Below are 22,557 nucleotides of genomic sequence, written 5' to 3' on the forward strand. Positions count from 1 at the left end.
TTCTAACAAAGCCGAGATGGGGCAAAGAAGGAATAACTTATTCACATGATTATTAGAAGTAAGTTGTAACTGGAATATTCTTGAAACCATTATACCGGCGTTGGAATTTATTTCAACAAAGCCGAGATGGCGATCAAAGAATAAAACCAAGTTCACTTACTTAATCAAATAAAAAGGAAAAACACACCAAGGAAGAGGAATTCCGCTCTCAACAAGTTGGCACTACTGCCGGAACAATTTGTGGAGAGGGGAAAGCCTCCTCCGAGAAAAAACCTTTCAACAAAATGGCGCCGCTGCCGGGGAATTACTTTAATAATAGAACATTTCATATTTATATGTCATTTATCAAATAATTGTGCATAACATTTTCTTTCTCTTTTGTATAAATTTATTTTTCCTTTTGTACATCTTTATTTTTATGTTTTGTACATTTGAATAAAAATAAAACTAAAAAAAAATTGAATTAGTGGAGTGAAAACCCACTAGTTAAGAAATTTTTTATTGTTGTTATAAAATTTTTAGGAGATGTGGAGGTACCCCTCATCAACTTTTTCAAAAGAACAACATAAAAGGGATTGAAATAAACAAGGATTAGTGGTTGGACTTTTTCTTCAAGAAGGGAAGCCACTTGAATCCTTAAAGGTTAAGTATTCACCATGTACTTTTTAATGATGATACTTTATCTTGTGAGACTTTAACCAAACATCTTCATCAACATGCTTTAGTAGATGATTTTGAAATTGTCAAATTAATTTTTAAAACTAAGAGCATGCTTGTTACATTTGTGCCAAAAATGAATCTTTCCAAACTTGAGAACTCCTAAAAAGTGTGTTATTTGGTTCACCATTTAACAAAATAAATTCATGAAATTATGGATGGATTTATTTATGGATGGTTGGTGTGATAAAATGTATTTTGAAGTTCCATAAATTTTGCTTGGACTTCCATTTTATCACTTGGATTTGAAATATGATTGAAAATCATGTTGTTTGGTTGGAATTCTCTCAATCAAATTTAATTCATGAACTTAGTGTCTTAGGAAATTATAAATTCATGTGAATTGTTAGACTACCCTCAAAGAAAAAGAAAATTGCAAGTTTGAAATGATTTACAGGAAAACAAGTCCAAACAAACAGACAAAAATGAGGAGTTGATGGCACCACTATCTAGGAGAGGATAGTGAAAACAAGGAGAATGAAATTTTGTGTTCTCCTAAAAATGGTGGTTAGTTTTAATTTTATTTTTCATTCTTTAAAAATATTATACAAACTTCCTAAAAATTGTTTTTTGGCTTGAGGACAAGTCAAGTACTTAAGTTGGGGGAGTATGTATAACATTTTGAAAGAATTAAATTTTGCCAAGTACTTCTCACGTTTACCAAGTATAATACAATTTCCAAATAGTAAAATTTACTCAAATTATATTTTTTTTATTTCTATTTTAATTCAAAAAATTAAATTGCAAAATGAAAAAGGGAAATAAAACGAAGATAATATTGTAAGTTTTGATGAAGACATCAAGATCAACAAAAAAAAGAAAGAAAAAAAGACCTTGAAGACATAGAAGACAAGTTTCAAAAGTTTGAAGATTTCATAGTCTTCTAGGTTAGTACTTCTATCCTAACATTGAGTAGCACACATGAGATTGGAGTTGGAACTTTGAGTAGTACACGTGATTTGGTTGGTGATATGTCGAGGTTGAGTGTTGTTTTGCTTTAACCTGGTCAAGATGGCTTCTTGTTGATCTAAGGTAAAGGGCATAGAGGCCACATTACCTACTTCCTTTTGAGTCTTCTCTACATCATTTTGATCATCACCATTATCCTCTTCAAGGCTTGTGATTTTATTTATAGTTATTTCCTTTGAAGCTTAGAGGAAAACCATGTTTCCTGTAATACACATCAACTTTGTATCCAGTTCTATTGTAGTATGTGCAAATTTTGTCATTATTTCCTCTCCCAAAGTAACTCCTTCCTCTACTAGGAATTCTAGAACCAAAATTTCTAGATCCTCTACCTCTAGTCATTCCTCTACCGTAGAAATCTTCTGTATTACTAACTGTGATTCTTGATTCTTCATAGGGTATGCTCATCTTCCTTTCTTGTTACATTAGGAGAAACAAGACTTTGTTTATGTTAGGTAGAGGTTCAATAAGCATGATGTGACACCTCACATCAAAGTATTTTTAATTTAGGCCCTTCAAAAATTTAATAACATAGTCACTCTCCCTATATGACTTAACTATAGGAATCAAAGTATAGTTGCACTTGATTTCAAATATACAAGAGGACATAGGTCTAAAAGTGTCAAGTTCTTGCATAGACCTTTTAATTGAGTGTGATAGGCACTAATCGAGAGGTTACCTTACCTTATACTATAGAGTTCTTCCTGTAATTCACATATTCAAAAGATATCTCCTCATTAATATATATCCTTGAGATCATTCCACACTTCATAGGTTGATTTATACCAAAAGAAAATTTTGGGTAATATAAGGATCTAAAGATTGGTTTATCCATGATAGGACAAGGGTATTGCATTTTTTCCAAGTTGTAAAAGGGTTTGATCGGGTAAGGGTTTGGGCAAACTACCATTGATAAACTGAACTTTGTTCTTGAATTTTAGGGCCATCGACATAGCCCTTGACCAAAAATGGTAGATTTGTGCCCTTAATGGGACAAAGACCAATATTGATTCTAGGTTTTCATTGGGATGTATAAAGAAAGAGCTAGAAGATTCAATTAATAGATTTGTGGCCATGCTATAAGGACAAGAAGAGAATAAAAAAGGAAAATCGGAAAAGAGAAGAGATAAAGAGTAGAGAAATGTGCAGCAAAACTTTATGTCCTAAAGCTCTGATACCATCTTAAGACGGTGACACCCATGGAAATAGAGAAGAACAGATAGAATCAAGAAGAAGATGAATGGGAGAAGAATCACACCTTTATTGATCCCAAAATTGGAAGAAATAAAGAAGATTGAAGAATGGTGGTTGTAGAATTCTAAAATGCCTCATAGAATGCATATTATCAATAAAAAATGAAAATAATACAAGAGTACATATAGGAAGTGAACAAGCCTAAACTAACTAACATGCCAACTAATCATTCAAAAACAAATTGGATTTCCTCTTTTATTATAATTGCTCAACTACAATAACTAAATAACTAAATAAACTGAAATAGAGTAACAACATGTGTTATTTTCACCCTTTCCCTAAAAAATTCAATTTTCTTTAGTGTTCAATATGACTCTTTGGGCTTAACCAAACTAAAATGTTTATTTAATGGAATGTAATGGAGTATTCTAAAATTTAGAGAATATAATAGAATATTATTCATTGGAATCATTTTAAAAAAAACTCTATGAAATAGTTTTGAAAGGTAATTTGATGTAAAAGTTTTTCATAATTATAACAAATATAGTGAGAAACTAGATTTGTGATGTGTTAGATAATGTGGGGGAAAAAAAGAAAAGGGGCTATAATGTAATTTTGGAAATCTTAGGAGACATAGTGCCAAGCATCATTGACAATTTGGTTCATGGTCATGGGGCTCGCCCGCCCGCACGGTTTGGACGGGCAGGGCATGAAAATATGCACATCCGCCCTAAAATGCTCGCCCAACATGCCTTTTTCGCCTACGGACATTTCAAATGGGCGGGCAATCATTGAATACTACAATAAGAAATTTGATGAGCCAATATGGCAAGAGTAATTCATGTTCTCACCATTCGAGTATAATGTAGCAATTTTCCAAAATATAATACCTTATCAATTAACTGCATGTCCGATTTATGCAAAACAAGGTGTTATGTTTTAAATCTCACTATCACACTGTGTATTCATTTAATCTCAAGTATGATAACATAAATATTGCAATGTTTAAGTAGTGAAATAAAAAATAATAGACAATATATAATATTTTGCAATGTTTCATATACTAGATCATTTTAGTTTTTTTTTAATTTAGGGTGGCTCGCAAGCCCACCTTGCCCATGTTTAGGGTGGGCAGAGCATGATATTTCATGACCTATTTAAAAACAGACATGCTCATGCTCACCCTATTTTTTGTGAACATTGTACGGGTATGGACAGGGCGACCCTAATTACCAATACTAGTGTCAAGTTAATATCATCAGGTGATGTTTTTGGCTCAAACTGCATGGTGGTATTAAGAGTGTGACTCGGTTATATCATTGTTGGAATCAAGTCGATCATGAATAATTTGATTTGGTCTTCGAGTTAACTTTTTAATAGAATATATCAGATTAACTTTTTAATAGAATATTAAATTTTATGGGCTTTGTTTTTCACTTTGAACATAAAAATACTATATGAACTTGTTTTTACTTAAATAACATAAAACATGGGTAGTTACTTTTTAGTGATGAAGGCATACTATTCTTTATCAAGTATTATTTAATTGTTAATTATTAATTAATTTGACAATTCAATGAAAACATATTATTATTATGAAGTATCACCTAATTATTAATTATCAATTTTATAGTTCACTCACAATTTTTGACCATATATAACGATGAACGGAACTAATTACAAACAATTTCTTAAAAAATTAATTGAATTAACCAAATCATGAAGTAAATCAAACCATAGTTTAGTTAGAGTCAATTCCATAAATTTTGCAAATAGTGATAATTTGTATTTCATATTTACAAAACTAAATTACATAACTTCTAACAAAGAATTAGATGTTGATTTAATAATAGATCTAAGCTTAACCTGCAATGTGTTGTTAATGATAGCTTTACAGTATTTGTCTAACTAATATGTAAGCTGGTGGGGGCAACCAAAGCAACGATATCAAAAGCTCCTATATCAAACTAAGCTTAAAAAAACTAATAGCAAAGCAGTAAACTACATTGACTTCGTCTCTTATAAAGCAAATAGACTGTCAATAAAAAGAAATACACTAATAACCAAAAAAATAAATAAATACAGTTGAGAAAAACTTTATAGCTTCTACAACCAGAAGAGTAGATGTAATTTAAATAAACCCAATAGAAAAACACAATAATATCAATAAGCTAACATGTCCTAAGGCTTATAGCAGGGATTAACACAAACTAACATGTCCTAAGGCTTATAGCAGCAGGAAGTTTAAACATTGGTCTTATACTGTGCATTTGTGTCATTAATTGACATTTATCCTTGACCCTCCTTCTATTAAGGAATTTGACAAGGGAACTATTAAATTTTGAAACACGTCTATGAAGTTAACTTACTTGATTTCTTCTTGCACTGTTGGATTTTGAGGAGTCAATTCTAGCAGGCTTTGCTGTGAAGCAATGACGTACATGGATTTTGTTATTATAAGTTTGGAGGGAGGAACTACCTTGGACATGAACAACCAAAATAACTTCCTTATCTCTTGTGTCTTCACTCCACCAGTTTTGTGGTATACCATCTACAATTTCTTCTGAGGTATGAAGGTCTTCATGACGTATTGAAACCTCTACATTTTGCTTTGGTTTAATTATGCCAGCAGCTGGGTTGACCTATTTTAGTAACTCAGTAAGTCAGTCAGACAATGAGTAGTTCTAAGGATTTAGTAACTCAGTAAGTCAGTCAGACAATGAGTAGTTCTAAGGAACTAACTCCGGCAAGACTTTCAAAATGTAACATGAGTAGTAATTAAATTAAATTAAGAAAACAAGTACCTCAAGCCATCTAGGAAAGCCAAAGGCACCTCTTGAGCTATAATCAGCTGCTTGTCCATCATTCTTAACTATAGACTGCCCTTCACAGGTGATCTTATATATAGTCTCATCTTTCCCACTTGTGTTTGTTATCAGCAAAAAACAAGTGTCATGGTTTTGAAGGATTATATTGTTTGAGCTCATGGTGGTTTCTGGAACATAACTTAATTCATCAAGCATATATCTGATTTTCTCATTTGATGTCATAATATCTCCAAACTCCTTTCTCCTTATAGATCTATCAGCATGAGAAATTTTCACATTGAATTTACATCGCACCGGTTTGTGATCACTCTCCGTCACATCCATACAAGCATCATACCTGTTAAACAATGATAACAAGTTGTAGCCAGACAGCTAAAAGGATATAAACAGAAAGCAGAAAGCAAGAGGGTTGGTGACCATGTAACATACTGTAAAATTGATGAAACAACAGGGCAGTCTAAATTGCATTCAGACACTAGAGCTGGTCGAGTATCACGATATATTATTCTGTCACACCATGCAGGAATTCGCTTTTTCTCTCCAGAATCATAACCTGAAAGAATGAGTGATATATGCAAGCATCACGGCAGGCCATTTAACATACAACTAGTTAAATGCATAATAGTACTGTTGACACATTGGAAGTGTTAATTATGTTCATGGAGTTACAAATTCTAAATCCAACTGAAATCAATAACTATTTACCTCCTAAACCTGGTTGGTGCCTCTCAAATTTATAAGTTGGAGGAAATTTGATGAGCCCCTCCCGCATTCCCTGGAAAACTTTTCCTACTTTCATCTCCGCCCTGAGCTGATCCTTTTCTCTGAGCCAATCAAAGCATCTTTGAGAAACAAAGTCCCTGGCTTCATCATAAGATATACCAAAAAGCCGGTAGTTGAAATCACCGAAAAATACCACCATATCCGCTTCAGATAACTCAGGTTTTGGTTCTTCAGAGGGTACCCCCATAGCCTATAACGCAATGATAGTGATGATATTGATGAAGAAAGGGTGCATGGAAATAAGATAATGAATAGGTGTAATAAGCATAAGGTTGGTTGGCTCACATTTGTACCACGAAGAGTATGAACAGCAGTAGAGACACCAGCTGTAACAGAGAGGAGGAATGGGAAGCCAGAAGAGTAAAGTAGCCAAAATAAATATGTGGAGAAGGCAAGAAGGCAAGACAAGAACAGGTATGGCACCATACCAGCAACGTTGGATGATCGACTAAACACCATATTTCGATAAATGTGATCGAAATCAGCATTTCGTCTATTAACTGCTTCCAAATGTGCAGCCAAGTGACAATTCACAAAGCACATTATCCTGTCGTACACTCTGATTCTCAAACCCACTCCTCCCTGTTTGTTTCATTAATGTACATAATAATGCTCATTTCAATGAAGACAAAAACCAAATAGTTAGTCACTGAAACTCATACAAACCTTGTTACCAATTGCACGCCCAAAACCACATGGGACTGCTCCAGCGTCGATGTCACCAACGTGTGTTCTAAGGTTCTTTCTTACCCTAATTTAGGAATGTCAAATCAACTCATAAAAGCATGAATGGAAAAAATAACAGTTTTAAATCCAAAATAAGTACATAATAATCATGTTGTAATAATGTTCAAGTAACATGTTTGATCACAATTAGAGATGGAAACAAACCATCAGCTTTATTAGAGGCAGCCAAACTTATTCATAAGACTCGGAACTTTTTTACAAAACTCATTTAGGACATGCTTTATGTCATCTAGGAGATATTAAGCATAGGCTTACAAAATATTTAAACAGACTCAAACTATTATATGTTTTATAGGTTTGGTATGTTTAAGGAAAAACATATTTTCACCCCTAATTAGAATCCACAACAATTAATTACTACTCACCAAAGGGATATAAGCAAACCAGCAAGCTGCCTAGAACCCATTCGCTCAAAAGCTTTTCCTTCTTCTAAGGCCTTTCCTATTGTATCCAGCCACCACTGCCCCATTGCACTTCCTTCAAGCCCTACCTACAGTTAGGAATGAAGGCAGTAAATGAATGAATAGAATGAGCAGACAGACAGACAGATCAAGTATGTAGTAAATAAGAAGAAGAATATGATGATGGTTAAGTGTCTATCTATCTATCTTACAGTTTCTTTTGCAGCAGAGATTGCTAGAAAACCAGCACCCATGTCCACTTCTTGCAAACCAACCACAACGATGCCCACATCGGAAGCAATGGAACCCAACCAGGAGTGAAGAGCTTCCTGAGAAGCTCTACCTTGACCAACATTCCAAGTTCCAATCAAAATTCTGACATTGTGGCGTCTTGTATAAATAAGTTCCTTTGCAGCCAACTCTGATCTTATTATGTTGTCAACAGGACCTGGTGATGCAATATTCCAACCACGTATTCCACCATGAGTAGCCAAGCTAAACACACAACCATTTCCAACTGCCAATTTAATGACTGGACCATTATGAGCAACCCATCCTGCCATAACGTTCCCTTCTAGGTCCAATATTTGTATAATACCACTCACATATCCTACATATATTCTTCTTCCAAAAGTGCAGAAACATTGGACAGCACAAGGATGACGACTAAAATCTTTGACACGGCTCCCACTACCATCCCATTGCACAAGTAACCCGTTTGTACATCCACTCCAAATCATTCCATCACTTGTTTGAACTAGTGCTTCTGTTCTTCTAGTATCGTCAACAAATGCACCAGCTCCCTTTGTTGCAACTCTACGTACAGCATCTGCAGCTCCCATTATAGCATTCCGTGATCTCTGCAGGAAGCTACTACCCTGTGATTTCTCCTTTTTTGAGGTTGAAACAAACTTTACCTTCATTTCGTCTTCTACTCCTCCTCCTCCTCCTCCTTGATCCTGCTGCACTGATGACATGTCAACTCTATTTTCTGCCTGACCATCTATGTTAAATACTTTTACAAGTTCTTTCGTGCGAGCATCCCTATATATATATGTATAGAAATTCATTCATTATTAACCTATTATTATAATATCACTTCAAATTCATACAAAGAAAGAAAGAAAGAAAGAAATATACCAGAGTGAAAAGGATAGAGGGCAAACACACCAAACTCGACCTTTAATATGATCAGACAAGAAACACTTAACATCTTGAGAAGATATACTGCAGACACCATTAATGGTTACTTGAGACCTGAGATCAATGAATGACCTCTCGACAAGTAAGGCTGCCATGTGTCTTTCTTCTGGAGACAAGGAAAGAGACTTTTCTACGGATTCCCATGGCCATATCTTAATAGCACCACCTTCAGAACCTGACCAAAGATCCCCAAAGGAAGTTATGACGATGGCTAGAACGGGACCTCTATGTGCCTGCCATGAAAGACCCTCCTTGAAGGGTGTAACAAAAGGTGATTGGTCAACTCTCCATGACCTGATCTTACCATCCTTGTGCCCACTCCACACCAACCTGTTGGCGTTGTCAACCGTCAAACACAAGGTGGGAGAGGTATCCACTGATTCATAAAATGGTGCTGCATCCTCGTCACCCCTTCTTACCTTTCCTCCGAGACCATTCCCGGGTTGATATGCATTATGAAACTCCCACACCCTGACCCCACATTCTTGTCCAGCCCACAACTGTGCTTCGGTGCAAGCAATGTTTCTGAGGAACCTTCCAACCTGAGTCTCCCTCAATGGGTGAGGTCTTAACTCCAGGCAAGGCGGTCTGCTCGGATGAACGGAGGCTCTGATGGGAGCCTTGAAGATACCACTTGAACCCCCGCTGGCTATAAATTCCTGCAAAGGAGGTTGGTATTGAGATTGATTTGATGATGAGTCATCACTATCCACATTGTTTTCATCAACAGCAGCAACAGCATTAGAGGTTGAAGAGGAGGAACGTGGGAAAAATTCATCATCAGAGTCAGAGTCGTAAAGTGAAGATGGAGAAGATTTGATCTTATTTGGAATACGGTCATCATCGAGACTGTGATTGCGGATTTGATGATGGTGTTTGTGAGTGGAAGTGCCTCGGAGTTGTTGGCTGTAAGAGTGTGCTTTGCGGTGAGGTGGAAGAGAATTAAAACATTCTTTTTCCTTATTATCTTCTTCAATTCTATCATCCATCATAATGATATGATGTTATGTTATGTTATTGGAAACTAATGCTAAAGAAGGAAGGAAAGAGAATTGGTTTAATGAAAATGGAAATGGAATTGGCATGCAATAGCATGCAACGAAGAGAGTAGCGAGTGAATTCAAGAATGATGGAAGAGGTCTAAAGGGTTTCCCGAGAGAGAGGGAACCACTACCGACAAGTAAGGCGGGGCATGCTACAAGCTCATGGACAGGAATTCTTCCCTTTATTATTTTTTGTTTGAATTACTCCTTATTAGATCAGGATTAATATTTTTTATGGAATTGTTATTTAAACTTAGAAGTCAATATTTGAGTGGTTGGTTGATCAAGGTGTGCATGGTTTTGCTTTTTTACGCAAGATCCTAGTGAGTTAATCTGAATATATTTTGGAGATTCTCAAATAAAACATGATTATATAATGATAGAAAATGGTATATGCTAATGCTAGGAATGGCAACGGGGCGGATCGGGGTCGGGTTTTCCCGTATCCAACTCCGAACCCAAAATATATAACTCGAATTTAAATTCAATGGGTTGAAAATAAGAATATCATCCTCAAACTCATCGGATTTCAAGTAACCCGAACCCAACGGAAAAACCTGTCAATAAATAAATAAATGTTGAGCATCATTGTGAATTATACACATGAATTATGAATTATACATACGGTCACCAAAAAGAGAGAGAAATGCTAAGTTCATCATGAATTATACACATTTTAATTCTAGTAATATAAGTTCTAACTCACAACACAGTAACCATATTCAATAAAATAAAGGCAGCAAAAATATCACATCTCACAAAACACCACATTTTAAGTGTTTACACAACATTTATAACATTAACTAATAAATCACAAAATTTCAGATTTTGCATTCATTCTCCTATACTATTATGGCTACACTAAAATTCAATACCACAACCAATAAAGCACATAATTTAGTACCAATATTCACTAGATATCTGGATGAAGCAATAAGAATAATTCAATAACAATAGCATAATTCGGTAAGAATAATAATTAACAAGTCTTCTTCCATAGATGCACTACACTAAAATACAAATTTTCTTCAACATCTGGATACAACAAACAGCAACTACTAATCTTTAAAATGATAACTCAAACTATTATTCATCACTTCAGTTGTATTAAGATTTAAAAACCAAAATTAAATATACTCATTACACAAACAATTTAAAACAAGTGAAATGTAAAATACATTCATCATCAGACTCCATTTCATTTAAAACAGTAGCATATTCTTGTGCGAAACTGGAATTCAAATTTCCTAGCAATATTGAAAACAAAGAATGATAAGATAAAATATATTACATAATATAAGATATTAAATCTGATATTTGAATCAATACTTTAATAACTTACAACTTTATCAATGTTCTCAGCATACCACAGCCAACTCCTAACACACATCAAAGCTTCTAATATAGTCCAATTAGTTTCTAACTTTGAAATTCAAAATGTTTATGGATGAGTTTTGTGAAAAAGTATGTTTTAAAATATTATGAGTAAAAGTTTGATTAGTAAATGATATTCTTTGACTTTCAAGTTCAAGTAATGATTTGGGATAAAAGATGACTTATAAAAATCTTCACTTTATAAACTTAAAGTGTTATGAAGAAATGGATGGTTGATTTGTTATAGGATGAACATTAATAAGGTAAGCTTACTTTAAAGTGGTAAGTGTAACTTAAGAAATGTTAATTATAAATGGTGTTTAAGTATGAGATCAACACTATCAAGAAGGTGTTGAAATGACCATGAAAACTTAGTATGCAAAATATGGAATCTACTTAAGATGACTTACTTTAAAGTGGTAAGATCAACTTGGGAGATATTGATTTAAAAAGTGTGGACTTGGATTAAGAAACTTACCTTAAAATGGTGAAGTATGACTTAAAAAGTATCCATGAAAATATAAATCTATGAGGTGATAAAAGTGTAAACTTTATTAAAAACTTACCTTGGAAATCGGGAACAAGACTTTCGAGGATAAATGATGGTTCAAAAATATGAATCTCGGACCAGATGGATGAAAGTCGTTGAGTTCATAAATGGATTAAAGTGTTAAACAATGTTTTTACTTTAGAGTTATCATGTAAAATTGATTCGCAAATCACTAAATTGTTTTTGTGTGTTTAGTTTCGAAACTTTCAAAGTTTGGCGATCAACCTACTCTCTCAGCATGAAGGGAATCAAGCACACGACAACCTAAGGTGAGGGAGAATACATCATGACATAGTGGTGTCCAAATATGACACCCAGATCTCCTAAACTATCTCAAAAGTTTGGAGTTATATTTGTGTATTAAGAAAACTCGTACTTAATCAAATATTTGCGTGCATGAATTTTGTACGAATACTTTCTTAATTTGTATGTTTAGGATAGCTTAAAATATCAAGTATTGTGGTAGTTATCCATAAAGGAACACCACTCGAGAAACTAAAACGCATAGAGATCGAAAACAGTGGAGAGTTTCGATCCGATAGCCCAAAAGGGCGAGGAAATGGTCCTGGTAACTAGACCACCTCGCCTGGGCGAGCCAGCCTCGCTTGGGCGAGAGAGAAGCAGAGGATGAGGCCCCAATTTGGCGCCTGGGCGAGTGTTTCTCGCCTGAGCGAGGGCTAGGCAGCTAGTTGGGCATGTTTTGGGCGTTTTTGGCGCCCAGGCGACCGTACCTCGCCCAGGTGAGGACCAGACAGGTATTTTGACCAATTTTTGATGGATTTGTCACTTAAGCGACAGTCCCTTGCTTGGACGAGAATCAGGAAGAGAATTGAGTCTATCTTGATGAGTTTGTCGCTTGAGCGAGAGACAGACAATATTTTTTATTGTTTCTGATTGTTTGGTTGCTTAGACAGTAGCCCTAGCTTGGGCGTGAAGTGTATTTATACATGGGAAAGACCGTGAGTCAGATGATTGAGTCTGATACCCAAATCGATAAACTTATACAAGTACCTTCGTTCTTGCGCCTATTTAGGGCAAGGTTTCTGACTGTGATATCGTGAGTAGGGCAATGCTCAAAAAAGAATTACATGATACCATGCAGCGAGACCTTTCTAATAGAAAATTGTGTAACAAGTTTAAAATGATTATGTGATGTTGGATTCACTACAATTATAGACTCGTGAATATATTTAATTGATTTTCTAATTGTAAGATATCAAACATTACACATTTTTACTGATATTTTTTCTTTGTTCTCTTCTCCATCTTAGATGTTATTTCTTCACTACATAATATAAAATTAAAAGATGGTGTTTATCCCATAGTGTAATTTTTATTTCTTTCTTGACATAACTTTCATGTTAAACACAAAATATGTTAAATGTAGCGTTATGAGGTAGAATATGTATTTTCCGGTTATTTTCAAGCTACCTTTATAGTTGTCGACATGTCTACACACTACTTTCCACTTTTCTATAAAACTCAACTTCACTCTCCTTGCTTGCTTACTTCTGATTTTGTGTTTTTCACCATGAACTTATGAAATACATAAAATATATCAGGTTGACTATATTGTTATTTCTTACATTTTGCAATTTCCTTAACTACCTGATAGAGAACTTTTTAATATTTATATTTATGATGCATGTGGACAATTCTAAAAATTATTATAAAAAATGAAGCCAAACATCATTCTCGAGTTGCTCTCATTAATTTTCACTTTTACATTTACCATAAACTTTACTTGATTTTGCAAAGAACATCTTCCTGCTTCCAAAAGGAATAGGCCAATCTATGAGGAGGCTCAATGTACAAGGCAAACAAATATATAGCATTGGAATTACTTCAAATATTGTAGTACTTAAGGTGATTTCCTTTTCATTTTCTATAGGACCCTTTGTAGGGAGTCATATATTGTCTAACTTTTTTAGACTATATATATATATATATAAATAAAGTTCACAACATGATTGTATGACTTTATTGTTGTGATATGAATAAGTTCTTCAAATACAAATTGTAATCAAACTTTAACATTCCAAGAATTCAAGTAGTGTTTAGAACATGTAAATATTGGGAACTTAGTACAAAAAATGGGAATGCGGGTTGACACGCACGAGAGTGTATATTAACACGTTAAATAATTAATTAATTTATGCAATCATTATTACAAAAATAAGAATATAGTTGAAAATATTTCATGACAACCTTATCTATTATGTTTTAAACTTAATAAATTTATTTCACTGATTATTCCATTATTTGAATATTCAATTTAAATTTTTTTAACAATTATATCTAATGAATAAATTCAACTAAATGTTACAATATTTAGTATAAAATATTATATTTAATATTTATAAGATAGAGACCCGACTAGTAATTATAAATAGGGTATTAGGAAACATTGAAAATTGTATAATTATGACTGTGGTTTAAGAAACTCAATTATTTATATTTAATTTAGTAATAGGAAGGCTTAGATGGTTTGCGCGTGGCAAGAGAAGTAGTATCATTGACGCTGATGCAACGTAACAGATCTGGTTTGGTATCCTTCTCCATCTTCATCTTCTTCTTCAACAATTCCAATTCAAGTTCCAAATTGAATTCCATTGAAATAAATAAAAAATAAATCTAATTGTAAGTGATGTCAGATTCAGTGTCAATAAAAGTAGTACCATACCAGAATATAAATAAAGAAGTGGAACTTGTTGACATTGATGAACCTCGTCACCGGATCGATCTTAATTCTCCGTCTTATTCTTCTTCATCTTCATCTCCTCCTTATGCTACATCAACATCAACAACAACAACAACAACAACAAAGAAGAAGGATATAAGTTTGGTAAATCTGGTTCTGAGTTGCACCGTCGCTGCCGGTGTTCAATTCGGATGGGCCTTGCAACTTTCTCTTTTGACCCCTTACATTCAGGTTCTTATTATCTTTCACATTCTTAACATTCTATTTCAATTCAGATTCTTTACTTCTTTTCTGGGATTACCGACTTTAATCTATACTTTTGACACTAGTGATTCAATTTTCTATTTTCATTGTTTGTGTTTGTGTGTATATGTTCAGATTTCTATTTAACTATATGCTTTCCGTTTTTGTTTCAGACATTGGGAATAGGACATGCATTTTCTTCATTTATTTGGCTTTGTGGCCCTATTACAGGCCTTGTGGTAGGTCATATTCTTCTTCAATAATAATTGTCATTTTCTATTAACTTCATGTTTTCCACTGGTCCCTTCATCCTTCACATTTTCAACTTAACTATCCCTTTAGTAACTCTGACACTTACATTGCAAAGCATTTTCTGAAATATTGATGCTTTCGTATAAACAGAGTTATGCTTGCTTCTAGTTGGATTTGATCTTATAAATAACAACTTTGTCTCACCTTTTCACATAGGTTCTATTAGATTACTTCAAAAATATCTCATCATATCATCTTTGTAATCGTAGAATATTATCTTAGAAAACTTGTACAATTTATTCCCTAATTAATGAAGATTATACTTTCCTATTATTATAAATAGGACTATGAAGTTTGTCTCTTCACATGAAACCAATATTAGTCTCATTTTATTCCAACTCTCTATTTTCTCCTTTTCCCCTTCTCTGCCTAAAACCCTCCAATTTAACAGGTTCAACCATGTGTTGGTATTTGGAGTGATAAATGCACTTCAAAGTATGGCAGAAGACGTCCATTCATTTTGGTTGGATCTCTTATGATCTCTGTGGCTGTAAGCATTGATGACATTGATTGTTAACTTGTAACATACATTTAATCACAACATTGCATATAAGCTAAACTAAGTCTTGTAATATAGGTGATATTAATCGGGTTTTCTGCAGACATTGGATATGTGTTAGGGGACACACATGAACATTGCAGGTTTCTGTTTATACCCTTCATTCTTTTCTTACTCTTTGTATCTCCTACTTTTCAAATTTCACTTATATGAACTTAGGTTTGAATAAATTTCATATGTTTAAAATTGTAGAACATTTAAAGGAACCCGAACAAGGGCTGCTGTTGTATTTATTCTTGGGTTCTGGATGCTGGACCTTGCTAACAACACAGTGCAGGTGTGCTTGTTAATGTAATCAATGTGTGCTTCTTTTATATTATCTTTGTACTGATTAGTGAAGCTTCATTACGCTAACTATTCCCTGCTTTCCTCCATTTTAATCTGCAGGGGCCAGCTCGGGCACTTTTAGCTGATCTATCAGGTATAAGCTTGCTCATTTTACCAGCTTTCATTGTTCAGGTTCTCAACAACAAGAACGGAGATTATTGATTTTAGTCCAATATTAAATACGTCTTTGTACGAGGAAACACTGTATTAATATTGTAATAATTTTGCTCACACTTAGGTCCTGATCAGCGCAATGTAGCAAATGCTGTATTTTGCTCGTGGATGGCTGTTGGGAACATACTAGGATATTCTTCTGGCGCTAGTGGAATGTGGAACAAGTGAGACCTTGCTAATATTTTGGGGTTATTTCATATTTCTGCACATTGCTAGCTATGTAAAATCCATTGCACATGTTTCTTAAAAAAATACTGTTTTATTATTACTATGGAAGACCTTTTCAAACAAGCTCTTACTGAATCAGTAATTGTAAACAAGATAAGTGAGAATAGTTGGTTTTACACTTATTCTCAGGTTTTATAGGTTAGTATATCTTCATATAGGAATCAATCAATGATGTAGAAGTGTAGAACTACTCATGTAAAGAATCTCAGAAGTGGTTTTGATAAATGTATTAATGTAAATCCCTAGTTTTTGCATATGGGCTTCTTGTTGTTATCATTTTTAAGCCATGAACTCCACCAAGTGAGGATTGCTTGCTTTGCAGACACATGCTGTTGTTGGCATGTTTTGATGTTCCTCACTTTTTTCCTGCTAATTAATATTCTTTTCGTTTCTTACCTAAGCAGATGGTTCCCTTTCCTGACAAGTAGAGCTTGCTGTGAAGCCTGTGGCAATCTTAAGGCAGCATTTCTTGTTGCTGTGGTAGGTTACTACTATGAAGCATTATGATTAGCTTATAAAAGAAATCATTATGATTATACCTTTGTATTTTACTTTTTATAAGTTGTCTGAGATCATAACCAGCCTGATTATTATATTTTCTTATTACTTTAAACACATGCTCTCCTTTACTTTGTCTAGGTGACTTATCCATCCATTTATTCATTTTTAATTATTTCTCTTCTCATGCAACATTACCTCTACTTGATTTACTCCTTAAAGCAAAGAGAAGTGCTATTTAATAAAGGCAACACCATTATGGCCTGAGGTTATTTTATGGAAGATTTATTTATTTTTCAATTGTATAATGTTAAACATGTAGCTTTTAATATATGTATACTTTTTTATAATAGCTGGAATCTCATCATGCAATATTGGCAGGTGTTCCTGACGTTATGCACACTTGTAACCCTATATTTTGCTGATGAGGTTCCACTTACTGCAATTCAACATCATCACTTATCGGATTCGTCTCCTTTATTGGATGAACAACAAAATGGCCTTGAATTTTCAAAATCAAAACATTTATCTGATATAAATGAATTCAATGGTAAGTTAACTGAGGATCATGGTGAAAAGAATCCAGAGATAAAGCATGAGCATTTGAAATCCGGGGAAGACCATGCTGAAAATTTCATGGATGGGCCTGGAGCAGTATTGGTGAACTTGTTGACCAGTTTAAGGCATTTGCCACCTGCTATGCATTCAGTGCTGGTTGTAATGGCTCTCACTTGGGTAGGTACCTAAGTATTATGTGCGAAGGATTCTTCTAACATCACTTTTATTTGTCTTTTGCTGATGCTTCCCATTTGAGATCCTTCTTATCTTTCCTTCAACCCTATTCCTACCTGCTGCAGTTGTCATGGTTTCCGTTTTTTCTGTTTGATACGGATTGGATGGGGAGAGAAGTTTATCATGGGGATCCAAAAGGGAACTCTTCTGAAGTTGATCTTTATGATCAAGGTGTTAGAGAAGGTGCATTTGGTTTGCTATTGAATTCTGTAAGAACTCTAGATTGTGCATGGATTATTTTAACCATTTGAGATTTGTCAAAAAAAAACCTTACTGATAATGACCAGGGACTTTTTCCTTCTATTAAATTAGACTTTCTGATTTTTATGAATCTATCATTGGTTGATGGTTTGATAGGTTGTCCTTGGAATTAGCTCTCTTTTGATTGAACCAATGTGTAAGCGGATGGGTGCAAGATTAGTATGGGCAGTGAGCAATTTTATCGTCTTTGTTTGCATGGCTGCCACAGCTATCATTAGTCTAATTTCTGCCCGAGATTATTCTAGGGGTATAGAACATGTAATTGGAGCTAGTGAAGCTATCAAGATTGCTTCCTTGGTTGTGTTTGTTCTTCTTGGTTTTCCTCTCGCTGTAAGTATGAGGAATGCTGCTTTCCACATTTAAACTATTTTGTTGCATTTGCAATTTCCTTCTTTTCCTTTCCAATCCTCATCATAACCAATTAGCATTAACTTCTTTAATATCTACGGAAGTTCACAACGGTACAAGTTTCTCATGTGTGCAGATAACCTATAGCGTTCCCTTTGCTGTCACTGCAGAGTTGACTGCTGATTCAGGCGGTGGCCAAGGTTGGTATTAAAAGTAGATTATATGCTTAGCTTTTTGGTTAATTAAGTTCCTGACTTCAAGACTTTTGCTTTGTTGTGCAGGATTGGCTACAGGAGTTCTAAATCTTGCAATTGTTGTTCCACAGGTACTTTTTTTCTTCATAAGTATTGCTGACTGTTACTGTGCCTTTCTTGGAGAGCACACCCTTTTGTCGTTGTAAAATTATCTTTCGTTTCTTTTTTGCTTTTTAGGTTTGACACCACTGGTATATGTATTGTTCCAATTGCAATACTAATGAGGTGCAATTTGTTATTTTGATCTTTCCAATGGAATTATCACCTTTTCCTTCCACAACTTCTTATTACTTTATTTTTGGATGAAGTTCCACTAATTCTTTTTACAACGGAATAGTTTTTAAATATATTACAGCTTATAAACTAAATTATGTGTAAATATTACTTTAATTATCCTTCCTAGGTTGAATTTCCCCTCTTGTCTTCGAAAACAGTGATTCCTTTCCTATTGTTTCTTCACCTCTGTGTATCTATCTATCTTTTGAAGATGTCTGTAGTTGGATGGACTTTTTAGTTTTAAACATGATGTATTTATATGTAAATAACTTAGACTAATGTATGATCAAAAGTATGAAAAATAAACTGTGTACTGATAATCAATACTGCTTATATCTCAGTAATAGTTGGCCATATTTATTCTCCTTCCCTCACTTACTAGTTGAATCTGACATTTTATTCTGAAGTTTGAATTTGTTACCAATTTTGTGATTGCTGTTTTGACACAATATTATTTGTTATTATGATTTTAGATGATCATATCCCTTGGTTCTGGTCCATGGGATGCTCTCTTTGGGGGTGGGAATATCCCTGCCTTTGTTTTGTCTTCATTCTGTGCCCTTGCCGGCGGTGTTGTCGCAACTCTCAAACTGCCAAATTTCTCAAGCAATTCCTTCAAGTCATCAGAGTTTCATTTCGGCTAAAGAACCGTAGTTCTAATCTTCTCAGATTTTAACTTGTACATGCATATGATCCGCAGAAATTGGAAGATCCACTCAAGTATGAAGAGTTGGAACAATGATTATTATTATATCTTATGTTTCTTTCCAATTCCATAGAAGGTACATTCCACATTCAAATTCATTCGTTTCCCCCACATTGCGGGTGTCTGTAGTCTATGTAACGTTTAACTGACAGCACAATAGAGGAAAGCTATAGGTGCATATAGTAATATGTTTTTTGCAATCATTGCCATTCAGTCAAGTAGTGATTACGATATGATGAATTCAATTTTATGAGTTAATCATGTGTTCTTAGTTTCTTAAGTCCTGATTCATGCATATAATTTTTATTATCCACTCCAATTGATACTCTAATTGATTTTTGAGTAATTACCCATAATGTTTTTAGTGGGTATCAAGTTAGTTCATAAAAAGTTTTAATTGTCATTTTAGTTCCCAACAGTTTGAATGTCAGGTCACGTTAATCCTTCCGTCAACTCTCCTCTGGTAAGTCTAACAATTTAACAATTTCCCAACAATTTTAAACACATATTTTAAGTTTTAAACATATTTTGAGAATTTTTCGATCAACAAAATATTAGATTATACATATTAATTAAGCACATGATATCTTCACTATTTAACAATATAACTGATTATTTAACAACAAAACAATCACATTTATTTATCAACAATATATATATGATGAAGGAATAACAGGTCTGGATACTTTATTGCCTGGACTCAGACCCACCCATCCAACAGTGTGGCTTAAAATTCTGGCTTTCAATTAAATGTGGGTCCAAAAATACAGACCCAACCTATAACGTGTATTTTTTGTGGGTACCAATAGATCTGAGAACCCATTACCATGTATACAATTTTTTTACAGGATCAACCTGAACATAAGTTTAGCCCTATGGAATGAAAGATAAAGTTTAACTTTGACGTATTTTAAGCTTTATAATATGTATTTAGACTTCATTTAATGAGTTAGATTATATTAAATACGAGCAGCTATATCAAATGTAAAAAAAAAATTGATAATGTGAAAATATAATTAAGTTTGTCAATGATCCATTTACAAAAAATTAATCTTCATTAATCCAACTGAAACATTTTCTCCTTCCATTCAAATTAAGTGTGTAAAAAATAATATTTTGGTAAAAAATTCATTTATTATATATATATATATATATATATATATATTTAGCTTGAAATATGGAGGACCAAAACAAAAAAAGACCACATGTAATAAACAATATGATATTATGTCATTATTATAAGTAATTGTTTTTTCTGTAAAAAGGATAAGTTAAATTTATAACAAAAGTTGGAGTGATAAAATGTAAATCAGCCACATAGTAAAACAAAACTTGTCATGGTCCTTGGGTTCAGGTAGTCAGTCTATCTATTCTTTAATGGTTGGCAGGTCAATTCTGTCTTATTTTCCCCACTTCTCTTTTGTTTTTGCTGGTAAGAAAAGAGAAGTGAATCATATTTAACATATGTCATTAACTCTGGTTTATTATTAACATATGTGATTGAAAATGAATCATATTTAACATATGTGATTAACTCATGTTGATCATACTTGTTGTTGATAAAGGTGAAAAGTGATATATCATTTTAGAATAATGTTATATTTTTTTACTAATTTTTTTTTACAAAATCTCCTACTTACAAAAAAGTGACACATGTTACTTGGAAACTAATCACTAATAAATAAAATATTATCTTATAATACATATCATTTTTTATGGGAAGTATGATTAGTAAGAGAATATATTATTTTCCATCATTTTATCACATTTTGGTAAAGTAATATAGCGTCTTCATTTTCACTGAAATAAATAGCATTTTCAATATGTACCGGATGAAGGAGGTATCCTCCGCATTGGACGGTTCTGATGTATGGGCCATCTGTCCCACTGAGAAAGGTAAAAAACAATAAAACATGGTCATAAGGAAATAAATTAAAAAAAATATAAAAACACAACTGGACTAGTAGTTGACGAATCACCATCAATGCATATCCCCTCCTCCACGAAATAATAATAAACATTTGAATATATGAAAAGAATAAAAAATGAAAATACTCTAAAAAAAGAGATATCAAACGAAGCTAGCACATGGGATTCCAGTAAACTGAACACACCACAAGCATGAGAGCATGTGAAGGACCCAAGAGATTCATTAGCTATCTTTTTTTCTTATCAGCACTGATACTCATTAATGAGAGAAAATTAGGAAAATAAGTGATACTCCTATCTATAAATTGTTTAGACATGACATTCAAGAAAACAATTAAAAAGGTTTGACAATCATTCCATAAAAGAGAATTTGAAGTAAGAAAACATGCATCGAGAATGTTCCAAGAATGCACAAAAATTAAATTCATTACCTCATTATATGGACCATATTATTTTCAAATAATATGCCAAATATTCCATATAGTGACGAACCATAATGATATCCATTGATTCTTGCATTTTTTGTCCATCCTCAACATATTAGCATGTAAAAATAAGTTGCTCTTGACATTATTAAGGATAACTGAAAGAAGACCAAACTGAGAATAGAGATTCTATCAAACACAATAGGATTTAGGATAGGAGAAAAACAAGTAATTTGTTGATTCATCGACCATGCCACAAAGAACACAAGATGGTGGGTTTTGAGTTCCTAAGAACCATGGGCGAACAAGGTCCAATTTTGTTGGGACACCCTCCAAAGCAATTCTCCAAGCTAGACATCTCATCTTTGATAGTCCATTACATGACCATAAAAGATTAAAGAAGTCCTTATCACAAGGAACATTCTCCTGGAAAAACATTTGATAAGCATTACTGACCGAGTATAGGCCTCTTTTGTCATGCATCCAATTCCAGCCATCCGTAGTGTCTTAACCAAGTCTTGCAATAACTATTACAAGTTTGACAACTTCCTCTTGTTCCCAATGAAACATGCTCCTTCTCCATTTAAGATTTTAAAACCATACATCATTTCTCCATTCACCGAAAAAGCTAATAGTTGCCTCTTTGTCCAAAGTCACCTGAAACAATCATACAAAATCCCCCCACCCCAAAATTTGACCAAAATTTAGTGGAATGCCA

At 33.7% G+C, this 22,557-nt stretch overlaps 2 protein-coding genes across 3 annotated transcripts; one reads left to right on the forward strand and one right to left on the reverse strand.

Annotated features, from left to right (window-relative positions):
• On the reverse strand, positions 5,083-9,993 carry LOC109332232 (type I inositol polyphosphate 5-phosphatase 12-like). Of its 2 annotated transcripts, XM_019567145.1 has the most exons (10): positions 8,777-9,975; positions 7,849-8,680; positions 7,601-7,725; positions 7,155-7,239; positions 6,917-7,070; positions 6,774-6,814; positions 6,411-6,678; positions 6,135-6,258; positions 5,682-6,042; positions 5,084-5,519 (listed from the first exon to the last, which is right to left on the reverse strand). In XM_019567145.1, the coding sequence occupies exons 1-10, from the start codon at positions 9,829-9,831 to the stop codon at positions 5,238-5,240; spliced, it is 3,327 nt and encodes a 1,108-aa protein (XP_019422690.1). In that variant the 5' UTR covers positions 9,832-9,975; the 3' UTR covers positions 5,084-5,237. The 2 variants fall into 2 exon arrangements, with proteins under 2 accessions (XP_019422689.1, XP_019422690.1); XM_019567144.1 differs by having other exon boundaries at positions 5,083-5,519; positions 6,774-7,070; positions 8,777-9,993.
• Positions 14,301-19,743, forward strand: LOC109333291 (sucrose transport protein SUC3). The gene is made up of 14 exons (XM_019568697.1): positions 14,301-14,738; positions 14,924-14,989; positions 15,454-15,552; positions 15,640-15,704; positions 15,814-15,898; positions 16,009-16,042; positions 16,187-16,286; positions 16,755-16,830; positions 17,230-17,583; positions 17,706-17,849; positions 17,998-18,231; positions 18,386-18,449; positions 18,531-18,574; positions 19,253-19,743. The coding sequence occupies exons 1-14, from the start codon at positions 14,454-14,456 to the stop codon at positions 19,421-19,423; spliced, it is 1,821 nt and encodes a 606-aa protein (XP_019424242.1). The 5' UTR covers positions 14,301-14,453; the 3' UTR covers positions 19,424-19,743.

The sequence above is a fragment of the Lupinus angustifolius genome, chromosome LG18 (assembly GCF_001865875.1).
Source record: "Lupinus angustifolius cultivar Tanjil chromosome LG18, LupAngTanjil_v1.0, whole genome shotgun sequence".
NCBI classification, from domain to species: Eukaryota; Viridiplantae; Streptophyta; class Magnoliopsida; order Fabales; family Fabaceae; genus Lupinus; species Lupinus angustifolius.

Coding starts and splice junctions, on each gene's coding strand:
- LOC109332232 (XM_019567144.1), bottom strand. CDS start 9,831: ATGATGGATGATAGAATTGAAGAAGATAATAAGGAAAAAGAATGTTTT. Junction 7,240..7,600: donor GGTTTGCTTATATCCCTTTG/GTGAGTAGTAAT, acceptor TTCCTAAATTAG/GGTAAGAAAGAACCTTAGAA. Junction 7,071..7,154: donor GGCGTGCAATTGGTAACAAG/GTTTGTATGAGT, acceptor TGAAACAAACAG/GGAGGAGTGGGTTTGAGAAT.
- LOC109333291 (XM_019568697.1), top strand. CDS start 14,454: ATGTCAGATTCAGTGTCAATAAAAGTAGTACCATACCAGAATATAAAT. Junction 17,584..17,705: donor TTGTAATGGCTCTCACTTGG/GTAGGTACCTAA, acceptor TACCTGCTGCAG/TTGTCATGGTTTCCGTTTTT. Junction 18,450..18,530: donor TGATTCAGGCGGTGGCCAAG/GTTGGTATTAAA, acceptor TTTGTTGTGCAG/GATTGGCTACAGGAGTTCTA.